A 24,745-nucleotide genomic window follows, 5' to 3' on the forward strand; every position below is an offset into this window, starting at 1 on the left:
TTAATGTATTCAAACACTGACCTTTTGTGTCAATTTAATTCTGAATTTGCCACAGTACAAAACCCTCTCTTTGCCAAGAGAATAATATAATCAAACAAAATGAAAAATGTGTATTAGGAGGTGTCATTACAACAGCTAAACAGAGTAAAAGAGATAGCTAACATTTAAGAGACCACATGTAAACACACATTTATAGCCACAATCAGAAAACAACTGGAAAGGAACCAAACATAGCAATTGCACAACATTTGCAAAATCATTTCATATCAGATACAGTACATCTTGTCAAAATAAGGCAAACTGCCAAGTACATATTTTGAGTATACATTTTAGTAAAATAATTTTTTTTATATACTCAGTCTGTCAAGAACTTCAGTGTTTGAACTTTGAAGACTAAAATTACATAAAGAATTATGTAATAAAAGACTATATTACTTTTTTTTACACTTATGTAGTTAAAATAGTTGTATCTGGTCAAGCCCATGTATTGATGTACTTTCCAAAGAAGGGTTTTAAACAGATAATTGCATATGCATCTTGTAAAACTTCAGCAGTATTATGGTCAATTACAATTTTATATGATTAAAACAATTAAGACTCAAAAACAACAAACCCATTAAATAAAGATCACATGAGTGTTCAGAAAGCAATCAATCCAAGGCTTGTCACATAATAATTCTGCGATTAAGTGCAATCGTTAATGTTAGTTGTTCATTTGCACTTTCAGGTTTAAAATATTTTAAAAAGCACAGTGATGTAAAAGTAGGAATCATGGATCGTTGAAATATAATATAAGTATAAATCTAGACAAAAGAGTACATCAATGTCAAGCACACATATTTGAATATGTCATACTTGTTAAACATGACAATGACTGTCTTGCATTCACTTTTTACTAGGTATACAGTATATAGGTAGAAACTCTGGCTTTTTGACAAAAAAAACATTCTGTATGTTATGGACATCTAAGGTGAAATTGACCGAAACCCTTTTCATATTTAAAAATGTATTACAAACAAGATCACATTGTGTCAGCTTGTTTAAAAATACTGAAATCCACAGGATTAAAAAAAAGCACATCAAACAAGTCTTAAAAAAGGATGTACTCCATCAAGACACAAATACAATTCCGGCCATCATGCAAGTAATTTTTCTGTTTTTATGGTATATGTTCCAAAATGTTCTTGAACCAACACAAGGTCATTATTTTTGCACCATTCCAAAATGTATCTGCGAGACAAGCATTTGTTCATAACGCACACTCTTCTGCTGGTTGCACCAGCTATACACAAGTTAAAACTTAGCCTAGTTGTGGTGTAAATGGGCACTATGTTTTGGACACAATTTACACACTACTTAATATTTGAGCGTTGCACCATTGAACATAGGTAGGATGTAACCCTACGTATAAACTAAATATTTACGGAAGACCAGGAGTAACAGATGGAATAAAAAAGCAAACTGATATTTTATGACATCAATGAGCTCATGTTTTGTGTGACAGGCTTCAGTCCTTTCAACATACATTATGATGTTGATATTTGCACTTGTTTACCAAAAAAAAAAAAAAAAACGTACTTTTGAGTGTCTCTTCAGCATGAAAGCACTCTAACGGTGCAGTTTTCAGGGTGCGTCGCCCAGTGTCATGTTTCAACACATTCAAAATATATTATATTAAAATGAATAAATATCTATTTTTCCAGCCTATTGTATTAGCATTTATTTATTTTATATATAGTTCCTATATACTGTTATTTACACAAATCAACTTTTATTTCGTATCGTATTTTAATGTGGATGTAATTTATTACAGCTGACAATTACGTGAGCAAACAAGGTTTTAACATCAACCGCAACAAGAACAAAATGAAGCTCACGGCTTTTTAACACTTCTGTGTACAAATTCGAAGGCTGTTTATTGGATCAATACAGGTAAACGTCATATTATGTGACTACACGTTACTTTACAGAGTTTACGACCTACTAGTTAAGTCTTGCCTTAAGAACAGGTGGTGCAACCAAATTAAGCACTGACTTGGTTACAAACTAACTAGTAGTTACTAAGCCCATAGTGTGAACTTTACGTCCCAACTTATGTGAGACCTTACGCACAGCTGGTGCAATCCTACCCTGTAGAGGTACACAAAAATAGTGTGTAATATAAACTGATTAGTGGAAAACAAAGTTAAACAAAGCGTACTGTTATGGAGTGTTTTTGGCTATGAAGGAGGAACATTAACACTATGATCTAAGTGTAATAAACAAAAATTCTACTTGACTAGTTCAGTTTCATTCATCATAGCAACCTAATTCTTGTAAATTCTGCAACGTATGCAAATATACTTGAAGACAACCCTAAATAATTAATAAATTAGCAGAATACTATGACAAAACAAGCAATACTGTTATACACTCTTATTGAGAGAATTCAAATTCAAACATTTTAGTTTGCAAACATTAAAAACAATACGATTTGACGTAATGGCATTTAGCACATTGTGTAATAATACCGACCATGGTGGATTTTGATCAATGCATAGTAGTGTGCATTGTATACCTAATGAGGAAACAGGAAATGAACAGAATGAAGCTGTCCTGACAATAACAAACACTATAAGCAAATGGCAAAGAAATAATGGTCATTACAGAAAGAGCATCAAAAGAAAATTGAGTCTCCATAATGCTGTCCATAGGCTTAAGTACTGCACTTAGTGTAAAGACTGCATGCAGTGAGGTTGCAGTCTTTCTCAGTCATTCAGCCAGTAAAGATCCAAAATCTTCCTTAAATAACTGTAAGCAATGAAAATGTCAGTTTTGTGAAAAGGGTTAATGCACCCAAAAATGAAAGTTTTCTTTATTTACTCAACCTTATGCCATTCTAAACATGTATGACTTTCTTTCTTACATGGATCAAGAGGAGAAATTTGAAGAATGCAATGTCAGTGAATGGAGACTGAGGCTGTCATTCCCTAACATTCTGCCTAACATCTCATTTTGCGTTCCACAGAGGAAACAAAGCCATACAGGTTTGGAACAACATGCGAGTGAGCAAATTAATTCTGTGGGCACTGTCCCTTTAAATACAGATGTCTCTTTAGATGTCTCTATGCACCTACCTCAGCAGAATGATGATGCTTCAATAGAGCCCACACTCTATTAGGTTATTCTTGATGATGACATCAGTAACGGCATCAAACACAAACTGTACATTCTTCGTGTCTGTGGCACAGGTGAAGTGCGTATAGATCTCTTTTGTGTCCTTTCGTCTGTTCAGATCCTCAAACTGGCACTGGATGTAGGCTGCTGCCTCCTCATACGTGTTCAATCCTGAGCATCATGTGACAGAGATGAGTTACGATGAGTGTGATATCCAGAACCCATTGACATATATAATGGGAGTACTTGCTCAAAAAAAGTGCTCTTGAAGTGAGGAACTAGTGATAATATTTAATATTTCATTGCAAAATAGCAATCTACAATAAGATTCCTAAACTGTAGTCTTTCAATTCAAATCTTATTACAATATGATGTGATATTAGTTCTGACAATCCATAGTCAGATCCTGAGGAGTCAATTAAAGTAAATTAAGGTTTTTTAAGTTGGTTTAAGTTGAAGAACAAGAGCAATTCGTCATTCATTTTGAGAAATGAAGTGATATAAATGTTTCCTCTAATGGCCCACTTGCAAAATAATCTGTGCCACTTTTCATACTCCAGTTCTCTGAAATACACGAAGCACAAGCCAACATCTATAAAAGCACTGTGTTTCTGAAAGCAGAGAGAGGCACTAAAACATCTCCAACTTTCACTTGGCCCGGAAAATGATTCCAAGCAGACACAAAACAGGTTTTTCCACAGTGCTTAGTTGAAGGGAGATCTGCCCTCAACTGTAAGGCTGTTCAAACTCAATGTCAGATATACCTCTCTTCATTTTTATAAATATTTCTAAACAAGCAATAATTCAAATCAACTCTGTCTTATTGCACAAAAGACTATACCAATAAACTGGTGCTTGAGTAAAAATACTATCTGAAGACAATTTTAATTTTAGGCATGGTTTAATAGTTCACCTTTTACTAGACTAAAACAAAAGCAGATGGCTCAAGCCATCATATATACAACTTTTCTTTAATATATTCTGCCATACAAAACCACAAACTATTAACTGCCAAAACTGAAATGGAGAAAAACGGCTGAGGAGAACTGAAAAATAAATAAATATAATTTTTTTAAATGTCCAGCAAAATGTGGATTATAAAAGTTTCAATTGGTTTTCACTCAATCGGAGCACAGCTCTGCCAAGCCTGTCATAAGACAGATCATAGTCTAAGTGACCCTTTTCAGTTATAATTCAATTTTGACAAAATGTGAAGTTACAGCAAAGCACAGGGTAGTTCTAGCGGGAAGACTAGCAGTTGTACATCACACCATTAGTTAGCTAAATCCTAGCCAATCACATGTCAGCCATCACTTTATACGTCTGCTCACAATCTATCACATTGCTGTTTCAGTGTGCTAACACGGCAACCTCCACCACCACCAGTTGAGTCTCGTTCTGCACGGGGGTAGGCTCCTCGTCCCCTGCCTCATATCTCCGGTAGGATATGACGGTTCCGATTACAACTTCTTTGGACTGCCAGACGGGGCTTACATCAAAGAGAGACATTACATTTCTGTTTTATATTCATCAAATAAAGGTCATCTTAAATTTGGCTCAAGTCTGTGAGTCTTCCTGATAGAAGTATTGTTCTGAAGTTCTGAAATTGTATCTAAATATAGAAATTTAGGTAATTCAAACCATCTTTTATCCAGAATAATCTAATGAAAATTACGTGACTGTGGCAACATTTTTGCAAAATGAAATTACGTGGTTTATTACAAGTATCGCCTAATTTTCATGGAAAAATGTCCACTGTGGGGCACTAAAAGCAAGTTAAATATACTCCAAAAAGATAAGGTTTTTGTAAATGCTTTATGGAGTTTTAAATGAACAAAACATACCATTTTCTGTAGCAAATATCAGATGAAAAATGCAATAGCTGAAGCAACCACTTCATTTCGTCGTGATAATTTCAGCTTACGTGTCGACATGCTTTGCTGGACTCCTACCCCAGTCTTTCAACCCTCTTAATAGTTCAGCTTCTGCAATATTTAGTCAAGCTTGAATAAGCTTGTTAATGTTCTTGGTTATGTAATGCATTTGTTAAAATGTATCATATTTCAAATCATGGTTATTATAAAAGTATTTTGATGTCATTAGATAGCATTGTGTGAATAACATAAGTTGAAACATATGTTAATGAACTGCTAATGTGCCATTTTACTCTTGTGTTTTGTGTGAAGGTGAATAAAATTCATGGTTGTTGTAGCACCTCAACTGTTTATTTCACCAGATAACTGCTGTGATACATAGAATTTGGCATGTAAAACAAATTTAGCTAAAAAGGTTGTTAGAATAAAGTGATTCTATGAGACCAGGTTGCTTATATTAGTTTCTATTTGCCTACAGAAAAAAAAATTAATATATTATAAATAATCTTAATCATATATCCCACGTTTAATCATCCATTTCTTGACCAATCTCTGGCCACTACATTGACATCTTCAGTGACCACTTATAAATTAGCTTTGGGTTCATTTAATTCTATACTCTGTACAGTCGTCTTTTTATTCTTGCATCTTTGCATCTTTTGTGAGACCTTTTTCACCTCTTATGTTATTTAGTAGTGTATGGTTCTGTGAAGTTCACGGTAAATACAGACATTCAAATGGTACACACATCTGTATATAGGACAGAAAGATGCCTGTATTTGCTAAAGCAATGTCTAAATTGTTTACATTAATGCTATCCTTGGATCAGTAGATTACTTTTCAAACAACAGGGCAATATATGGAGATACAATTGAAACTAACCCACTGAGTGCAAAAGGTAACTGAACCTGTTGAAATGTGAACTCACCGCAGTATTCTGGGTAGCATATTGTGAGGGAACTTTTCTTGATCTTCTCCTCAAACAGATCCTTCTTATTGAGGAAGAGGATGATGGACGTGTCTGTGAACCACTTGTTGTTGCAGATGCTGTCAAAGAGCTTCATGCTCTCATGCATCCGATTCTGTGGACACATCAAGATCACGGAGACTGATGACTTGCCATAAACACCAATTCCTCACATTCAAATTTCAGCAGACATTGCAAGGTTTGAAAATTGATAGTGGAGGTTTTCACAAAGAGCATCAGAAATAATGAATGCTCATTCCCATGACAGAATTAAGGGTTATTTTTCAGAAACATATGGGATTTTCACAAATTGTTAACCCAAGGTAATTTTCTACCCTTAGCTTGTGCAATTCTGCGTTATATTGTTTTACATTACGCGTAAGTTAGTAACAGTGCTTAACTTGTGAATTATGTCTAGAACATACTATTACCAAAAACGTCATCACTTTGTCTTATGGGGATATTGCGAGTTGCTGCAATAACATTTGAATTATTACCCTTGATTTTTCTTTATACTGTATGTACTATATCATAGAATATCTGTCCAACAGGTATGAGAAGGAGGATCCATTAAAATAAGTGGCAGACTTAATTCCAGAGATGTCCGATCTGGATGCAGGTTTAAGTGTAGTGTGAAAAGCCTTGTACATGTAATGTGACATACTTTCTAGCAAGACTGTGCATGTATTCTTAGTTCCACTGTAAAAGAAAAATGTATCCTCAAATCACCCCCTTATGAAAAAATTGTCAGCATGTCTGTATTTCAGCAAATGCGGTCTCCCAAAGACACAATGCGGTCTTCCATGAAGCTATGAGGAAATCACTTTGACACAACCAGGACAAATGGAATGTCCTAGCTCATCAGTCATGGCTTTGGAGAAGTAAACACAAGAATTGAGATCTAGAAAAAGAAGTTCCACTGATTCCATCCAAAAAGAGCCTTTCACTGGCTATTAAAGAAAATCTCTAAAAACCAAAATGTCTACTTTTTGCCATATTTTAGTTAATCCATAATTTCAAATGGATCTCTAAAATGGGCAAAATCTAACAAACTCTTGACCTTGAAAACATTGTCTTATATGCACTATGGTAAGACTAGAGTACCGTGGTCGCTTTATGCCAATCAGAGATGACTTGTAGTACTCTTCTAGAATTCCGTTCTAATGAACATGATTGGCCAACACTTTTGGAACCTTAGAGGAACCCATTAGATTACATTTGCAGACGCTTTTATCAAAAGCAACTTATAGTACATTCAAAATATACTCTTCATTTGATCAGTATACATTGCTCAGTCAGCACCATTCTCTTCCAGTTGAGCTACAGACTTACCATCTCCTCATCCTCAGCTAGGACCAGGTCATAGTCACTGAGAGCCACACAGAATATAATGGCAGTGACTCCCTCAAAACAATGAATCCATTTCTTCCGCTCTGAACGCTGGCCACCAACATCAAACATCCTGTGTGAACACATACAATATGCAGTGTCAGAGCATGAAAAAGAAAGAAAAAGAAAGAAAGAAAGAAAGACGCAAGTAACTAACTTGAAGTAGAGCTCTTTGAAGGTGAAGTGTGTTTCTACAATGCCAGTGGTCTTGACCCTAGTTCTCAGCACATCTTGTTGAGTGGGCATGTAGCTGGGCTGAGATATCCTATCTAGGTCATTCAGATAGCTGTTCAAGAGAGAGAAACCATAATAAAACATTTTTGAGTGAAACCACTCAAAAAACAACAATGAAAATGTCAGGATGATTTAAAGAGCATTTAGAGAGATATTTAAAATAACCACATCAAAATATGTTTGTTTATTTTCCCTGTGGTTACTTAGAAATTACAAATTATGGTAAAATTACTTTCATTAGGCTTCATGCATTATCTACTTGCAAGATATTTCAGAACAACCGAAATAGCTGGCATTTATAAAAGAAAGGCCACATGTGCATGAGTCCTGGGTCTGTGAAAAATTAGATTAACAAAAAAATGTAAAGGATTATTTTTATCATTTAAAAAGAATTAAAGGGTGTCAAATTTTATATGTGAATATGATTAATTACACTTCTATCGGGAAGACACACAGGCTTGAGTGAAGTTTGAGATGCCATTTATTTGACAGATGTAAAACGGGAGGTAATGTCTCTCTTTGGCGTAGGCCCCGTCCGGCAGTCCGAGGGAGTTGTACCAGGAACCGTCATGTCCTGCCGGAGATAGGAGTCAGGGGCGAGGAGCCTACCCCCCTGCGGGACAGGGCTCAACTGGTGGTGGTGGGGAGGTGGAGGTTGCAGTGTTAGCACACCGAAACAGCAATGTGATAGATTGTGAGCGGACTTATAAAGCAATGGCTTACGTGCGATTGGCTAGGAGTTACCCAGCTAATGATGTGATGATGTACACCTGCTGGTCTTCCCGCTAGAACTACGCTCCACTTCCATTTCTTGTGTGGTCACTAGAGTGACCCTGTATAAAGGGTGTTCTAACTTAATTCTGGCTGACCTGATTGGCTTGCAATGACTATGACACACAAAGTCATGGCTAAACAGACCCACTTGGTATAAAACTTTTCTTAAGCATTAAAATATACAGCTATCTTTATATTTATATAGGGAATCCCGTGCAAGAGGATAATTATATTTGGGGGTCTTTGTCATCAAAAGTTTATCAAATGTTATAGCTAAACAAAATACGGTTAGACTATTCACTGGCCTTCTGTTGAAGACCTGTTTTTACCACAGTATTACTGTTGCTAAAATAAAAATGTATCATCACAATGACCCACTCCTCTGAATTCACTAAACATGACACAGTAATACAGGGCCACACAGCACAAAGCTTCTCTCTTATGGGAAGATTTGACTCTATAGATACAATGCAACGTATGAGTTTGCTCAAAAAAATAAAATAAACTGGAACGTGGAAAATTCTGAGGGAAAAAAGGATTGGAATGCAATTCTTCTGTCTCCACAGTCAGTGAGCTGGAATCTAGCAGGTAAAAATCCCAAACATGTTTGCACAAGGCGAAGAGAAGCATGATGGATCTTGTCTGGATCTTGACTTTGGAGCTGATCAGCTGCAGAATGGTCTAAACCTGAACCTTTCTCAATCATGGAGACCAAACGCTGATTTAATGTTAATCTATTATGGTAGTCAAAATAACGCATGACAATACTGTGGAGGCAGCCGGAAACAATTTTCGATACATTAAACCAAAGGTATAGACAGTTACATTTTTCCACATATTTGTTAAACGACGTGTGTAATTTTTGCATGTTTAAATAATGCTATCATATTCCAGTTGAATTTGTAGTCTAACTATAAGTAAACCATTCATAACTGTATTTTTCTGGCAAAAAGTTTAAACTGTGGCTCTGACTGTAGCCCTTTCAAAACATTGCTGGTTGTTTCAGAATCCCAACCAGCCTTACACAACAACTTTGGTGTGAGTTTGGGGTGGGACTAGCTCATTGTCTGACCAATAGCAGATGGAGGAGGGTTCCAGAAACTTTTTTGAAAACATTATTTTTGCAATTCTCTTTGGTTTGACTAATGGTGCAAAAATGTACACAATTTACCTTTAAATTACATTACTACTCTAGTTAATGTATAAGCCAAAAATGGACATTGAGTAACAAATTCTCTTGAGAACTTTTTAAAACCAATTTCTTTAAAAAAATATAAAATGTTCTTTAAAAAAAGTTAAGGCTTCAGTCTAAAAGAAGTTCTCTTACTAGGACGCAGAGTCATTGAGCTGATACTCTCGTGATCTGGCAAAACATTTCTGTACTCCTTCATCTTTCCACAAACGGCAGATGACCCCAGAGAGCTCAGGGGTCATGATCCCTTCCTCTGCAGTGCCGGCAAGCACGAAGAGCTGACGAGCATCATCCTAATAACAAAAAAAAGCATAAAAAATAAATCAGTAAAACTGCAAGAGAGACATTTTTTTGTCAGACTACACTATTGGCACTATATGAATGTTTTTATGTGCAACATGCAACGACAATGCAATACAACATATGTGTTGTCTATTTATTGGCATTTTTATTATTTCTTGGTACCCCTCGTTACATTAAGTTTAGACTGCAACACATTAGTTGGTTATAATGTAATTTATTTTACTATAGTGCTGTTGATATAATAGCATAGAGCCATCATTGAATAGCAGTGCAGGAAACAAGTTTATAGTCTCTAAACATCAAGTCGATCCATTTTGTTTAATTACTTCAGTTCAGTTTAATTACTTGAGCTCTTGTACATCCTGTACAGGACTACTAATGATTCATAATTAACATTGGTCACAATAAGTACATTACTGCTTCAATTATGCTGGAGATGTAGGCCAATTAAGGTGGAACAGGAGAAATAAACTATTTTCATAGGACTGTGGTATCATAAATGATTGGAAATACTTTAGTCCTTGAAAGGCTGATTAAAGATTTCAGTTTGTGATCCAAAAACATTTTTCCCCCAGAACTACTGTAAGGTAGTTTGGGTTGTCCAGAAGGTGAATTATTTGGCATTCTCTGTGTTCTGTGCAGTCTTATTGGCTATTCACACGAAGTTGTGTTTTGAGTTGGGCTATGCTCTTTTTCTATAGTTTTTCTATGCAAACATGCACTGGACGGACACAGTATACATTTTTTCAGCATCTTGCACAGAAGCTTTGCGTTTTTATGCTGATTAAGTTAAAAAAAGAATATCAACTTTTAAAAGTGCATCTCGAGACAACAGCATTATGTTATGTGCATTTTTTAGTGCAAGAACTTTGTTCGGCTAAAAACAGCCAGCCCCATAGAAAGGAGAGGTAAAAACATGATTCTGTGTAATGTGTATTTTCATAGGAAAAATTCTCCCTCATGTTGTTCAAAATATTTTTAGATGTTAATAGCTTTGTGTGAGGAAATAAAATTAAATTTAAGTCTTCGTTCACTGATAACACCTAGTCTACACCACTTTTGAAGACTATTTCAGAGTTATGGTGGAGGGCAGGTTTATCATTGATTATTACATACATCACTGTAATACTAGATTCGGACTGGTTTATGAATAATGGCAACACTTTTGGGGATAAAGTGAATTTTCACCGGTCATCCAGGTAGTGTGATCTTTCCTACTACTTGCATCACATTGCGATCTTTACAAGCTAATACAATTATTTCTACTCAAATTCATATTTCATGACTATTTGTTTATTCATTTGGCAAGTAGTCTTGTAAGAACTGGGATAATGAGCAGTCAGACAGAGATTTTTGCAATTTAATCATCAATAGAACTCATTCAGTTTCAGCTTCATTCAGCTGTTTCTGGAGTCTCTACAATCTCTTTTTTGTCACATAATAATGTAATTTCAACTCCACTGAAATTTGGTCGGGGTTCTGACAACATGTTGGGTTTAATTTTGCGATAATGACTAACTGACTCTAGATTATCCCTTATAAAATAACATAATTTTAATATTGAATGGCTCGAGAAGACTTCCAATTTAGCGTACAAGTCACATGTACTACTTTTACTGTGCTTTTATTGTTCTTTTTTGTCCTTTCTGGAGCTCGACTGATGAGGTCACAATGAACTATCATTGTATGGCAAGAACTGCTTGAAGATTTTTGTGTTCCATGGAAAAATAATACCATACGCTCTAAAATGATGTCATTTAGAGTGATGACAGAATATTCATTTTGAGAGAACTAATTAATAAACTAATTAATAAAATCTTACTGCTCTTGTACGATCCCCAAAGTCGATCTTTAAGCGGCCCATGGCCCTGATGATGGCAATGATGGACTGGATAGTGTTGCTGTAAACCACAACTTTATACTGCTTGCACTCTTCAACTGAATAGCCGTCTTCATGAATGATCCTAAAAGTTAAACAAATCATTGAGTATAATCAACTACTCAAGAAAAAATGAAATCATCAAGGTCAAGTATTAACTGCCAGTCACATTCTTTCATCATATCATAAAAAATGAAAACCACTCACTTCATTTGCTTCACTATTGTGCTCTTCCCTGATTCCCCAGCACCTAAAAGAGGACAAAAAACACAGAACGTTGTTGATGAGTTTGATATGGTAAATCGATAAATGCAGTTTATCTGCCTGACCCCAAACATCACACGCTCAGGAGAAGGTCTACATTAGATGAATAGAAGCTTTCAACCTCAGCCTCCTACATCACAAGCCCAGCATGAGCTGGAGAACAAGTCGTCTATTTCAGGTTGCGGTTGCCATATGGAGATGAAATGCCCTGAAGATGAAAGGTTTATCTGATGTTAGCTCCCCAGCCAAAGTGTTTCTAAGGACAGCAGGAGCTACGATAGTGAGAGGGTCCTCGCTGCAGACTGTAGCGTGATGACGTAATGGATCTAATCCTCTGCATAATGGATTTTGGTGACGTAATGAGGTTTTTATTTTTATACGTTACACTGAGTACATTATTACTCAGTATTAAAGTATTACACTGAGACATTTGTTTAATATAGCTTAACTTGAATGATGAAAATATTGTACAGAAAACAAATATATAAATTAAGCAATATACTCCTCACTATAATGTGCTCCTCATTTTAACATCTCCGCTGTACATAAATGCCATGGGGGGAATTATTTGTATTTGTGTATTAACATGTAGTGGTCAAACATACATAATTGTATGCAAAAGTGAAAATAAAGTGAATCTGGAGTGCTTTAAAATGACACGCTCAGCACGCAGAACCAAATGGAGCACATCTGTTACTCTGAGCACAAGATGGAGTTGTGGTGCACAGAACCACTCTAAATACACTGAAATAATGCTTATACACAATACAGACAGGACAAAGCAGCATGCATAGGCTTAGAAGCAAACGGCTAGATTTATCTATTAATTTAATTTAATCGTCGTAGCCCTTTGCAGTTAAATAATCACACTTTGTCATACCACTATTTAATTTGAATTAATTGTGCAGCCCTAATATATAAATGTGTGTGTGGTTTATATGAATATATACTGTATTAATGACCATTAATTATGCTACAGTAATAAAACAAAACATTAAAATGTGAATATGCATGCACATCAAAACATCCACTACATCACTAAAATCCAATACGCATGGGATTAGATCCACTACATCATTGCGCTACAGCCTGCGGGGAGGAGTACTTGGGGATAGATGAGCTTTTTATAACAAAGTCATATGACTAACTTGGATTGCTTATTAACTGCATACTGTAATCCCTAATACTGAAAATAATTAATTGTATTGTGTAGGGAAAAATAAAATCATCCAAATTAGAGTATTTAGAACCTTCTTTTTCTTTTGAGTACATCAATCTTACACATTTTAAGTCACCAGAATTTTTTATTGTTTTGAGTTGAATGAACTTATCTCTTTAATTTTAGAGGAACTTAAATTTCTAATTGAACTTAAAGCTGAAGTATGTAATTTCTGCTACACTAGTGCCACCGATTGGAACTCCAAAAATAAACAATGTTTTCAAAATAGCGAACACACCCCTCATCTCATCAGTCAGATAGTTCCGCCCCCCAACTCATACCATTGGTTGAGAAATGTTGTCGGGACAGGTGTAAGAGAGTCACTCAAAACAAACACTGGCATTTTTAAATAGCCAAAAAGACACAGTGTTTACAGAAAATGTATCAATGAATGGCATACTTATAGTTGGCTCTGCATATTAGACTGGGATAGAAGAAACAATTTTAACACTGAAAAAGTTACATACTTCAGTTTTAAAGATGTGCAATAACCTCTAAATTTATACTCTATGCAGACACTAATGGGCATTTTTGTCATGCAGCTCTGTAGAGTTGCATTTAACAAAGTTGTGAAACTATAAATTTCTCCAAAAAGCTTCGGCTTGCAATAAAACGTTGTAGGCTATTGGGCATTCCTCGCTCATCCTTTTTTATTTTTTTTCAAGTGTTAGGACAAGAAGAATATTTTTAGTTTGGTTAACTGAAACTGGGCAAGGCACTCGACAGGGAGAGTAAATGTTAAAATTAAAGCTCAACTACAGAAAATTTTTTGGGGTTCCAATTGAACAAAATGCTATAATTGAGTACATAAAAAACCTGTGTTTAAAACAATGTCCTTACCATTCCCTTATTTACTATGGTAAGCCTAAAAAACTATTCTTATTTTGAGCTGTCAAGTTGAATTTGGCAAGAAACGCAGGCTTACTTCATTCATCCTTGTGTATTTACATCATGTCCGTAAACATGGAAAAGAAGTACCGGCCGTTACGTATTCTGGCTGGGGAAACTACGCTGTTCAGTTCAGTCAGTCAGTCACTGTCACACATTTCAGGACAGCATCGATGCGGTCTGGATAGTTCTTTACTTGTTCTAAAGCTTGGGTTTGTTGATGCTTATATTGCTTGTCATGCTTGTATGAACAGTACTCATGTGTTAACCAATCACGATGTAGCTACATTGTCCAGTGAAGTTACTGTAACTTGCTTACTAATATTCATGACTTCGGAGTATTTTATAACATTGCTGTAGCTTCCAGGTTGCCTAAGAGTTTGTGTGCCACAGTTTTCTAATTTAATTTGCCCCAGTCACTGAAATGCACAAGCTATCACTTATTGTCCTTTTAGCAGACAGTCCGTTTGTTCACAATTCTGTTTAAAAGCCACTATATGTAAAAGTTACTACAAGGTAGTTCCCCATGAAATGTATAATCATCTCAAGTTGTTTAAAATGTCTATTTCATAGCACAGTAATGTACATATACATTTGTTTAGTAACCATCTCTCTATTATAACTTTACTGCTAAAGAAACAATAAAAGGAAACTTAGTATTGTAATTGTTATATTGCACATTTCTGCATATTATTTCATGTTCAATTAAGTATATTTCATCTCCATTACTACTGAATCCTCATTATATGTTTTTACAGTTTTATTGTGTGGCGTGCATAGACGTAGTACTGTAGTAGAACGGTTTTAATTGCATTATCAATTGAGACTGTACAATATAATATAAAAATAATAAAGTATTCAATTGAACTTGTGTCAGCCATTGACGAGGAGGGCTAATCAGCCGAGGAGAGGGATAAGTGCATCGGGATGCGGCAGTTCGAGAGAGAGAGCCACAAGCAGCTGCCATGTGTGCATTTGTGTTGTGTGTTTTTTGTTTCATTAAATATTATTTTGACTGTTCAGCCGGTTCCCGCCACCTACTTTCCCATTTTTGGTGCCAAAACCCAGGAAGGAGGAGGGGTGCGGTGTCGTGGAGTCCTCGCCACTGCCATCCACCCAAAGGAGCAGCCGCGGCCGTCCACCGGGGGATGGAGTCACCGCTGCCAAAAGCCTGAATGTGGAGGAATCGCCAGCGTCCACGAGAGGAGAAGGGACTCACTGTCAGCCGCCTGGAGTGGTGGAGCCACTGCCAGGGGCGGAGGGGCTCCCTATCGGCTGCCAAAAAAGAGGAGGGCACTCCATCCACCAGGACTTGCTCTAGTACGCCCGGGGAGGAGGAGCGGCTGTCGTCTACCAGAGGTTGCAGTTGTGATCGAGGACCATGTGACGGCATGTCTGGGAACCAGCAAGTTTTCTCTCTCTCTCTCTCTCTCTCTCTCTCTCTCTCTCTCTCTCTCTCTCTCTGATTTTCCCTCCCCTTGTACTCCTCCCCAGCTCTAGAGAGGGGGTAGGAGGGCTAAGAGGGCAGGAGATGTACAATGTATTGACCAGGTTGTTGCAATATTAGGATTTAACCACAGAAGTCATTAGAAAGCACAAAGTTCTGTAATGCAGCTGAAAGTGTTATATAATGTGTCTTTGTGCAAGAAGAATTTAAGAAGACTTGTTAGTGTTTAAAGTTTTGTTGTGTTATGTTATGTTATTTAGAAGATTTTCTTTTATCATAAAAACACGTTGGGAGACGCTGATGTAACCACAGAGGTGCGCAATTGTTCCATCCGTCCGTGTACCAACAGTCCCTTGAAAGAGAATCTGATCTCCACTATATTTCAGTGATACAATAAATGACAAATATAAAATGAGAACAAAACATTGTTCATTTGGTTAATTTTCTGTTTGTGATGATCCCGATTTAACCGATTTAGTGCTAACAATTTTTCTTAAAGATTATTTTCAAGAAAGTAGCTCTTAAGAAAACACCAGAGCATCCACAATAAGCAGCTGTACAAATACAGTAGATGGTTATTAAAGAGTGCAAGATTATTAATCTCTAATACCCTTTTCAGACTAATGTAAATGGAGAAACTTGATCATATGTAATTTAATGACCCAATCAGTGTCTTCGCCCAACAATAACGTCTAATGTTGTTTTATGTTGTAAAAGCACGATGAAGTGAAGGTGTGCCATCGGTCTCACTGCCATGTTTGTATTTTTTCACATATGAAAATTGTAGAGCTGAATCAGACAGTCAAACTCCTCTTCTGAAAAGCAAGGGGGCAAGCACAAAGGAAAGGAAACACAGGAGCTTCCTATGAGGAAGACTTTTTGGTGGAAGCACCTGACACACGAATACATTCTCCACCCCCTTCACAGTTTTAATTCATGTTTCACCTTTGCGGTTTAAATAAACTATAATTGTCACATACATCTACAGTGCATCTATAATTATTTGGATTTCTTATGAGCAGGACATTTCATTTTACAAATCTGTCTTGCTTCGATTCCATTGTCCACATTTCCTTTTCTTTCCTTACAGCCTTTCCTTATTTCCTAAGAGGGTGGAGCAAGGAAACAAGGATGCACAGTGTCAGAAATGAGAAGCACCCAAAGTGTTCACAGATCCACACTTTACCCGAAATAGAAGACCATCAAAGCAACTTCGGGACACTCATTTCTACAAACAGTACTATGATTTAAGACACCCTAATTCTTCTCTCAGATACCATTTCTCTCTACTTGAAGCATTTACATTGAGATTACATGGTGATTTTGTAAAGTTCAGCCAGGGTTAAATTTAAAGTTAAATGCCATCACAATGTGTAAATTAGCTTATTTATATATTTCAAGGTAAGAGCAATTAACATGCATGTGTGGTACAAATACAAATGTGAAAGATCTATTAACTTAAACTTGGGAGTTTATTTACTTTATTAATTTATTTATATGAACTTATTTGATGTAATTGTTATCCTAGAACATATTAAGGTTTACAGCACCAAAAAGAGATGTTTGTAATTCTAAATGATTGACAAAAACACATTTAGCTTTTCAGATATTACATGACAGAGTACAGCCCAGGTCGTATTCCAATTACAGTCCCCTCTCTCCCGCCCCGGTCTCTCTGATTTCCAGTCTCTTTCTTACTGAGAAAGATATTGGAGGTGCACTAAAGGAAAACTTTCTTACTTAAAAGAACAGCCTGAGCTGGTCTCCCAGCCTGGTTATGCATTTACAGCCACTGGAGTGAGAGCCACACTGTGGCCTCGCACTGGGACTGAGCAGAGACACCATGGTACACTAATCCCTATATACACATCTGTGAATGTTTGAATGGGCGTGTGAATGACTTGCTCTGCTGTAATTACACAGTTAGCTGCTGCAGCATGTGCAGTGTTTTTAAAATCAACATTATTATCAAGGCTAGCTGAGCAGAGCCATGATTTATGATTTATATCTTATTCCTTTAGCTCTGTATTTTTCCTTTCTCAACAATGCAGGTTTACACAGATCAGTGAGCAGACCTCAGAGCTCAAACCAGAGAGAAATATCCACTTGTTTGGTTATTATAGAGTTTGAGAACTAATCTTCTCTCAGTTAACAAGCAACAAGTTCATTTTAGAAGCCAGTTCACCCAAAATTTTTAATTCTGTCATTATTTATTCACCCTCATATTGACCACATTTACATGCACCTGAACGACAACAAAAAAAGTTTATTTCAGGGTTTTTGCAAAATGCGCCAATCTGAAACATCATGTAAACTAGAACTCCGGTTACCTTATGCCATTTAGAGGATTAAGAGAAAGTGGTGTAACGCATCTAGGTTTCTCCCAGACAATGTGGATAAGTGCGTTCATGTAAACGCATAGAGACTTTCTAACCGGTTTTTGAGTAGTGTGCATGTGCGTGAATAGACCGGATATAGACACTATATACTATACCCATTTATACGCACCAATGTAAAATATCTAATGTCCTTCACGTTTGTGTATATGAGCTCCTACATTGGGGGAATACCAGAGTTTTACGTAAGAGGGAAACCCCACTATTGCAGCGCAATTCCACTGCACATCATGATAGCAAGTGAAGGAAACAAACACAGCAACAATTCTGGAATATCTGGAATTAAAGTGAAGAAACAGAAAATAAAATAGTGAAGTCTTCCTCGGATCCCATTTTTGTTATTCATATAAGCGTACCGTAAAAATGTTGTTTCTGTGGAAAAACCTGCTTACTGAACTGTCTGTGTGTATACAGGAGTAAAGTGAAAGCTGTAAGCACAGCTCATGAAAAGGCATACACTGATTTCGAGCCTTAAGCAGCTTTCTCACAATAAATGACTTTCTGGTGTCCAAGTAAACGTAGTCATTGTTCCAGCCCATATGCTGTTATAGAGCACAACAGCTCCACTTTTTACGCAGCCTCAGTTCCAGAGGTATTTTCACCATTAATTTCTTTTCATAAAATCCATCATAACAGAATTCTAAGCCATAAACCAAACCAATCAGCTCTGAGGTGAATTGTAACATTACAAAATTTGTTTGATGCAAGAAAGTATTTGAAAACTGGACAAAAAGACAAAAGGTACAAGACTGTGTACTTAATGTAATTGATGAGGGCACAAACTACAATCTCATGTCATGAAGCATGACGTAATCAAATATAAAACAATGTGTGTATATATATATATATATAAATAAATCTATTGGTTTTAGGTAGTTGATTAGAAGTATAAAAACAATATAGTTTGTTTATTTTTAAATATTCAGATATACAAAAATATATAAGTAGCTTGAGGGAGAAGGGAGACCAAATTGCTTGGGTCATTTACAGTGCATCATGGGAGTGGTAGGTCGCTTCCGGGTTTGTTTGGTGGGCTTTCTTGGCTGCAGTTCTCCGATTGGTGGATATTTTTCTGCTAACCAGGAACTCCGCTAATAAACACAAATTTTAAACTATGAAATTGAAATAATGTGGACTGATGACATAAACAGAAGCAATCAATGAACAATCTCGGAGCTCACTGTAGATCTGTCTTGAAAGGTTTGCAAGTTATCAGTATAAATCAGTTCGTCAATGGAAAAAATGAATGGGATTTTTACCTCCGGAACCAGCCCATTGCACTCTAATATTTAGGCCACGTCTACACTAATGTTTTCGTTTGAAAACTCTAGTTTTCAGTTTTCTAATGGCATTTTTTCTCAAAGTATGCTTTGGAGAGTGTTTAAGAAAGTTAACATTTTTGGAAAACGCTGTTCCAGTCTGGATGAGCGGTGTAATAGTAGCAAAATGAATGCATTTTCAAATGAAAACGTATTAGTGTGGAAATGATAAAAATGGAACACAAAAGGAGAATTTAAAGCATCTTCATGTGGCTCTTTTTCATTCAATGACAAGTCATAGTGAGCACATCTGTCAAGCTCCAAAAAGGACAAAAAAAAACTTCGGCTTTCTGCCGAAGCTCTAAAATCGTATTTACTTTAATGTCAGATTCAAAAATAGCATCTTTGGATGAGACGCAACAGGTTCAATGTCAGTAATGTGAAACAACACTGATTCTTGCATGTCCCATAACCGAACGTGAAGTACCAATTTTAATTTTCAGAATGTAGAATAGTATTTAAGAGCTGGAGTGAAGGGACTTATGCTTTCATTTTGGTCTGTTTCTCACACAGCACTAGCATATGGTACTAGATATTGTGTACAAGTCATACTGGCCGTTTTTATTTTAGTTGTATGATGTTTGTGACAGGGCGGAGGGCGGGGCCGGGGCGTTATTATACACATCTGGTCACTTAATTAAGCCTCCGAGACGGATAAATGCCGACTGCGGAAGGTGTTGCGACGAGAGAGAGATAGTTTACGGTCAGCTGACTGTCATGTGTGTGTTTGTGTCATTTGTTTAAGTTTTTCATTAAAATATCATTTATATTGTCAAGCCGGTTCTCGCCTCCTCTTTTCCATTAATCTCTTTACAAAGTTTTTGTCCTTTTTTTGGAGCTTGCCAGACATTGTCACTATGAACTGTTGTTTGTACAGTACAAGAGCTGAAAGAAGTTACTTCTAATACATTTTCCCTTTGATTTTAACAGTATTTTCATTTTTGGGTGATCTATTCCTTTAACCAGTGAAATTATAGAGCACATACAGTTTATTAAATAAATTTAACTACAATTTAAATATATTTAATTTCAAATCATTATCTTTGAAGCCAAGTATTACAAACAGTTTAGCAGTTATCACATGTTGCTTCAAAACCTCTCAACATGCCGTTGAGAGGATTTGATGTTTCCTGTTATTACACATTTCAGATGATTATTGTGTCAGCCCTAAATAATTTCTTCATAGTTTACAAAAAAAAATAAAAAAAAAGTGGAACTCTTTGAATGTCCGATATATGGTTAGTCATGCCCTGTGACCAAAATAATTTTAATGGTGATTATATGAAGGCAAAATAAAGAATATAAAAATCTATAGTAACTGCGAAGAGCTAAATGGGCCACTTTAATTCCAGATCAGCCAGTAGTAACAATACAGTAAAATTCACCTAAAGCCTCTGAAACTGCTGATGACAGGAAAACCACAGAGAATACAAAGGAAAGCCACAACTGAGTTCCCACATTGTGATTAAGCTCAGACTTCATTGTGAAATGCTAATTGCAATACAGTCGAGGCCAACTTTGTTAGATGTTTACAATCCTGTCACCTGCCCTACAGGGATGTAGCCATGATGTTTAAACTTGCCAGCATTATTAAAACAGGGAAAGCAAGAGTGGGATTCCTCTTTAGTTCACTCACTGTGATCACTCAGGCCACAGGGGAGTTGGTCTTAGTCCAGCTGTAACCTCAGTACTCGCTGTCCTTGGACAGTTCTTTCAGAGAGGCTTTTATTTATGAGCTGCATTCTTTGTTTAGCGGAGCATGTAATATTCAGCTCATTGAAATGCTCACCCCACTTTCAGCATACTGTGGGTTTCAGTATTCATATAAAAAATCTAAGCCCCCATAACGTGCCTTAATGCACTGTTTAAATGCCAAGAGGAGAAATGGCATTTTAAACATAGCATACCTGTCAGTGAATCAATGTCTTGGATATCATCTGCCTTCAACATGATCACAAGGGAGATCAGCATGTTGTTTCAGATAGTTACGATACACTAGGATCGGGATCATTATGCCGACTCGTGGACTGTTGTCATGTCCTCACAGACATGTCTGCAATGGCTCCCACTCAATTGGTTTCCCTGTGGCACACCCAGAAGCATTTCGCATCTGGATGCTCATCACGCCAGCAGGAAACATCGTAGATCTAATTCCGTTGTGATCAGGGAGTAATCGCGATTGCATAATAAGTGACGGCCATGCTGCGGATGTTGCATTTTCACATCTAACATTAAGTTTTTCATACACTAATGGTTAAGGTTAGGACTAGTTTTGGGTTGTAGACTTTATAAAACAGTCTTTCCTCATATGTGCCTTTACAGCAGAAAACAACTCACTTTGCGGACATTAAACCCAGAAAATGGCACTCACACGTTACCATTACAACCAAGAACACTTACCGCTTTGGTCAAATGGGGCAGTGTTCCGAATTTCGGTAAGTATACGCCAATTTTAGATAGTCGACCTACTCTTTCCAATCTCACTGTGAGATCAGTCTGCTGCCTTTGCCTAATGGCTTACCTGCTAAGCTTTACAGTAGGGAATATAACAGTATCAAAATTGCACACATAAAAGATCAGTCAGTATGAGTGTTGTTTCCACAACCAAGGTACTGTAACTCTTCAGTCTTGAATCTATTTGAACAATTTTAAACTTGTTTTGACAGAGAATCTGCATGTAAAAGAATGTCACAGTCCAAGGGAAAACTATCCCACACAGAAATCATTCCATACTAGACCAATCTTCACACAAAAAGGCAAGTACTGTTTACCAGGGGTGTAAAATAATTGATGAAAAGATCTAAAACAGACTTCTCTGAGACATACTGTGTTATCTGGGAAGCGATATTATCACACTAAAGTTGTGTCAACATGCATCATTTTTATGTCTTATGGTTATACTTTTGAAACAGTGAGTATTTTAACATTTACGGATTGGCCCCATTCACTTTCATTGTAAGTGCCTCATTGTTACGAAGACTTTTAGATTTTTTTAAAGAAAAGGAACAAGACGAAATTGGTGTTTGTGGTAATCAACATTATGTCACAAGTGCTGTCAGTTGAGCGTAACTTGTACTGAACCCGGACAATCCCTTTAAAATAATTTCAACTGTTCAAAACGCGTCTCGAGACACCTGCGTTTGTGACGCTGCGTCAAGCTTTTTTAAGCGTAAGTAAGGACGCGCTCGGTGTGAACGACCCCTAATGGTCCACAACAGCCATTAACATCTACAATCAAACACGCTTTGACAGCTGTAATACCACCAAAAATAACACCACTTTTTACTATTTCTCCGTCACACTGCAATGTTTGAGTGTTCGAGTCTCATGTCATAGGAAGCAACCAAGTGGAGAGGTGATGGCTATAATTTGGCAATGTACAATTTTGTGGGAAATTGGGATACTTGGGAGGTTTGTGGGAAACATGTTTTGACCACAACCCGAGCCAATTAGTTGAATACAAACACCACTTGTAATATTCTGAATACAAAACCTGCTCAGACATAGCCTACTGCATGTGTCTACAGGTAGTTCTGGAATTCACATTTTTCTTTAAAGGTTTGATAGCAACAAAGCATGAATTAAAACAGCATTGATAGCCTAAGTTGCATTTACTGTAAGCACATACTACTCTTTCTCAGTACCACTAAATGAAAGGTCTAATGTATCATACCGAGCAGCAGTAGTTTGACTTCTCTGGACGCCTTCTCTCCGTCCTCTCGCAGGTTCCGATCAATCATCTTACTCCTCTCCATCGCTTCTTTATCTTCAGCACTTAACGTGCAACCCATTTTTTTACGTTTATAAAAGCGAATACAAGCGGAAAATACAACCTTTAAAACGGGACACTGTAGTCTGACGTAACAATGTTCTCCTACAGCTCGCAGAATAACGAATCCGAAGAGAGAAAAGGCGTTGGCAGGTTCTCACACGATGCCGCCGTCAGCGTATGGAAACAGATATAGCCTACTTTAATACATATTCAAACGGCGGTTTTGATAACGTTATGATTAAGCAGCGAACCGTGATCCTTTGAAACTACATTGTTTGGAACTGCGCAAAGGAACTAAAACCAGTTTACCAGTTGAATATTCGATCATTAAAAAGTTTCCACTGAGGAGGTTCTGCTGTCTGTTTTTGGTCGCTAGATTATAATTTTTTTTCTAGCACAAAACGTATCCAAGACTGTATCCAAAACATGCAAATGTCTCGAAGAGGATCCCAGTAATCTCGGGAGAAGTTTGATATAAAGCGCAGACGCACGTTGATGCGCCCGCAGCACAGAATGCAGCGATGCGCGAAAGAAATTGTCGAGGAATTCTGGGAGACGTAGTTCTACAACATCCAGTCTTGTTTTTCTCGTTAGGAAGGGTTCCCATTATATTTTCGATGTGTGTACTTTAATAACAACTACTAGAAAGAATTGGTCTTATATTTGGATATTCGATCCAGCAGCGTCCCCAATTAAATGCGTTATTGTTATAAGTCTTGTGGCCATAGAATTGACCTTATTCAGAGTAGCAGTAATATATTTATATGCAACATTGCAACACCTTATCCTTTAGTAATCATGCTAAATTGCAAATTTGGTACTAGAAAATCACTCGCCATTATATCAATAACAGCTGAAAGCTTTTTGGTTCATTAATTAAGCTTAACATTGCCTTTGTGTTTGTTTTTCAGTTGCCAAAGTATGCAATAGATTGGCATGTCTTAAGGTCAATATTAGGTCAAAAATGAAACTCATCAGTCAATCATTATTTTGAGGAATGAAGGTGCAGTGCTTGAGATGGCCAAAAATGATTTCATACAAAGGTCTTCAAAGACAAAGGACAACTGGCTCTAACAAGGAAAGAAAGATATGTGGAAGGCCCCGATGTACAACTAAACAAGAGGATAAGTACATCAGAGTCTCTAGTTTGAGAAATAGACACCTCACATGTCCTCAGCTGACAGCTTCATTGAATTCTACCCGCTCAACACCAGTTTCTTGATGGCCTTATGGGAAGAATTGCAAAGAAAAAGCCACTTTTGAAACAGAAAAACAAAAAGAAAAGGTTAGAGTGGGCATAGAAACACTGATATTGGACAACAGATAATTGGAAGAGAGTGTTATGGATCTTAAACCCATTGAGCTTTTGTGGGATCAGCTAGACTGTAAGGTGCGTGAGAAGTGCCCGACAAGACAAGTGGCAAGTGCTACAGGAAGCGTGGGGTGAAATGTCACCTGAGTATCTGGACAAACTGACAGCTAGAATGTCAAGGATCTGCAAAGCTGATCTGCATGTGGAGGATTTTTAATGAGAAATCTTTGAAGTAGTTTAAGAAGTTCTGAAAACCTTTTCACGTTATTAATGTACTGACTATACATTGTGATCAGTTGAATACCACTTTGGTAAATAAAAGTACCAATTTCTTTCCATAAGAGCAAAATCTGTACATTA

The 24,745-nt window shown here is 36.8% G+C and overlaps 1 protein-coding gene across 2 annotated transcripts; it reads right to left on the reverse strand.

The window, feature by feature from the left end:
* Positions 1 to 6: 6 nt before the first annotated feature.
* LOC127630636 (guanine nucleotide-binding protein G(i) subunit alpha-3-like) lies at positions 7 to 23,569 on the reverse strand. Of its 2 annotated transcripts, XM_052108265.1 has the most exons (9): positions 22,975 to 23,569; positions 11,976 to 12,018; positions 11,712 to 11,853; positions 9,722 to 9,879; positions 7,544 to 7,672; positions 7,330 to 7,459; positions 5,959 to 6,112; positions 3,117 to 3,327; positions 10 to 2,790 (listed from the first exon to the last, which is right to left on the reverse strand). In XM_052108265.1, the coding sequence occupies exons 1-8, from the start codon at positions 23,090 to 23,092 to the stop codon at positions 3,137 to 3,139; spliced, it is 1,065 nt and encodes a 354-aa protein (XP_051964225.1). In that variant the 5' UTR covers positions 23,093 to 23,569; the 3' UTR covers positions 10 to 2,790; positions 3,117 to 3,136. The 2 variants fall into 2 exon arrangements, with proteins under 2 accessions (XP_051964223.1, XP_051964225.1); XM_052108263.1 differs by having other exon boundaries at positions 7 to 2,790; positions 7,330 to 7,672.
* Positions 23,570 to 24,745: the final 1,176 nt, after the last annotated feature.

This window comes from Xyrauchen texanus, chromosome 37, assembly GCF_025860055.1.
Source record: "Xyrauchen texanus isolate HMW12.3.18 chromosome 37, RBS_HiC_50CHRs, whole genome shotgun sequence".
NCBI lineage: Eukaryota > Metazoa > Chordata > Actinopteri > Cypriniformes > Catostomidae > Xyrauchen > Xyrauchen texanus.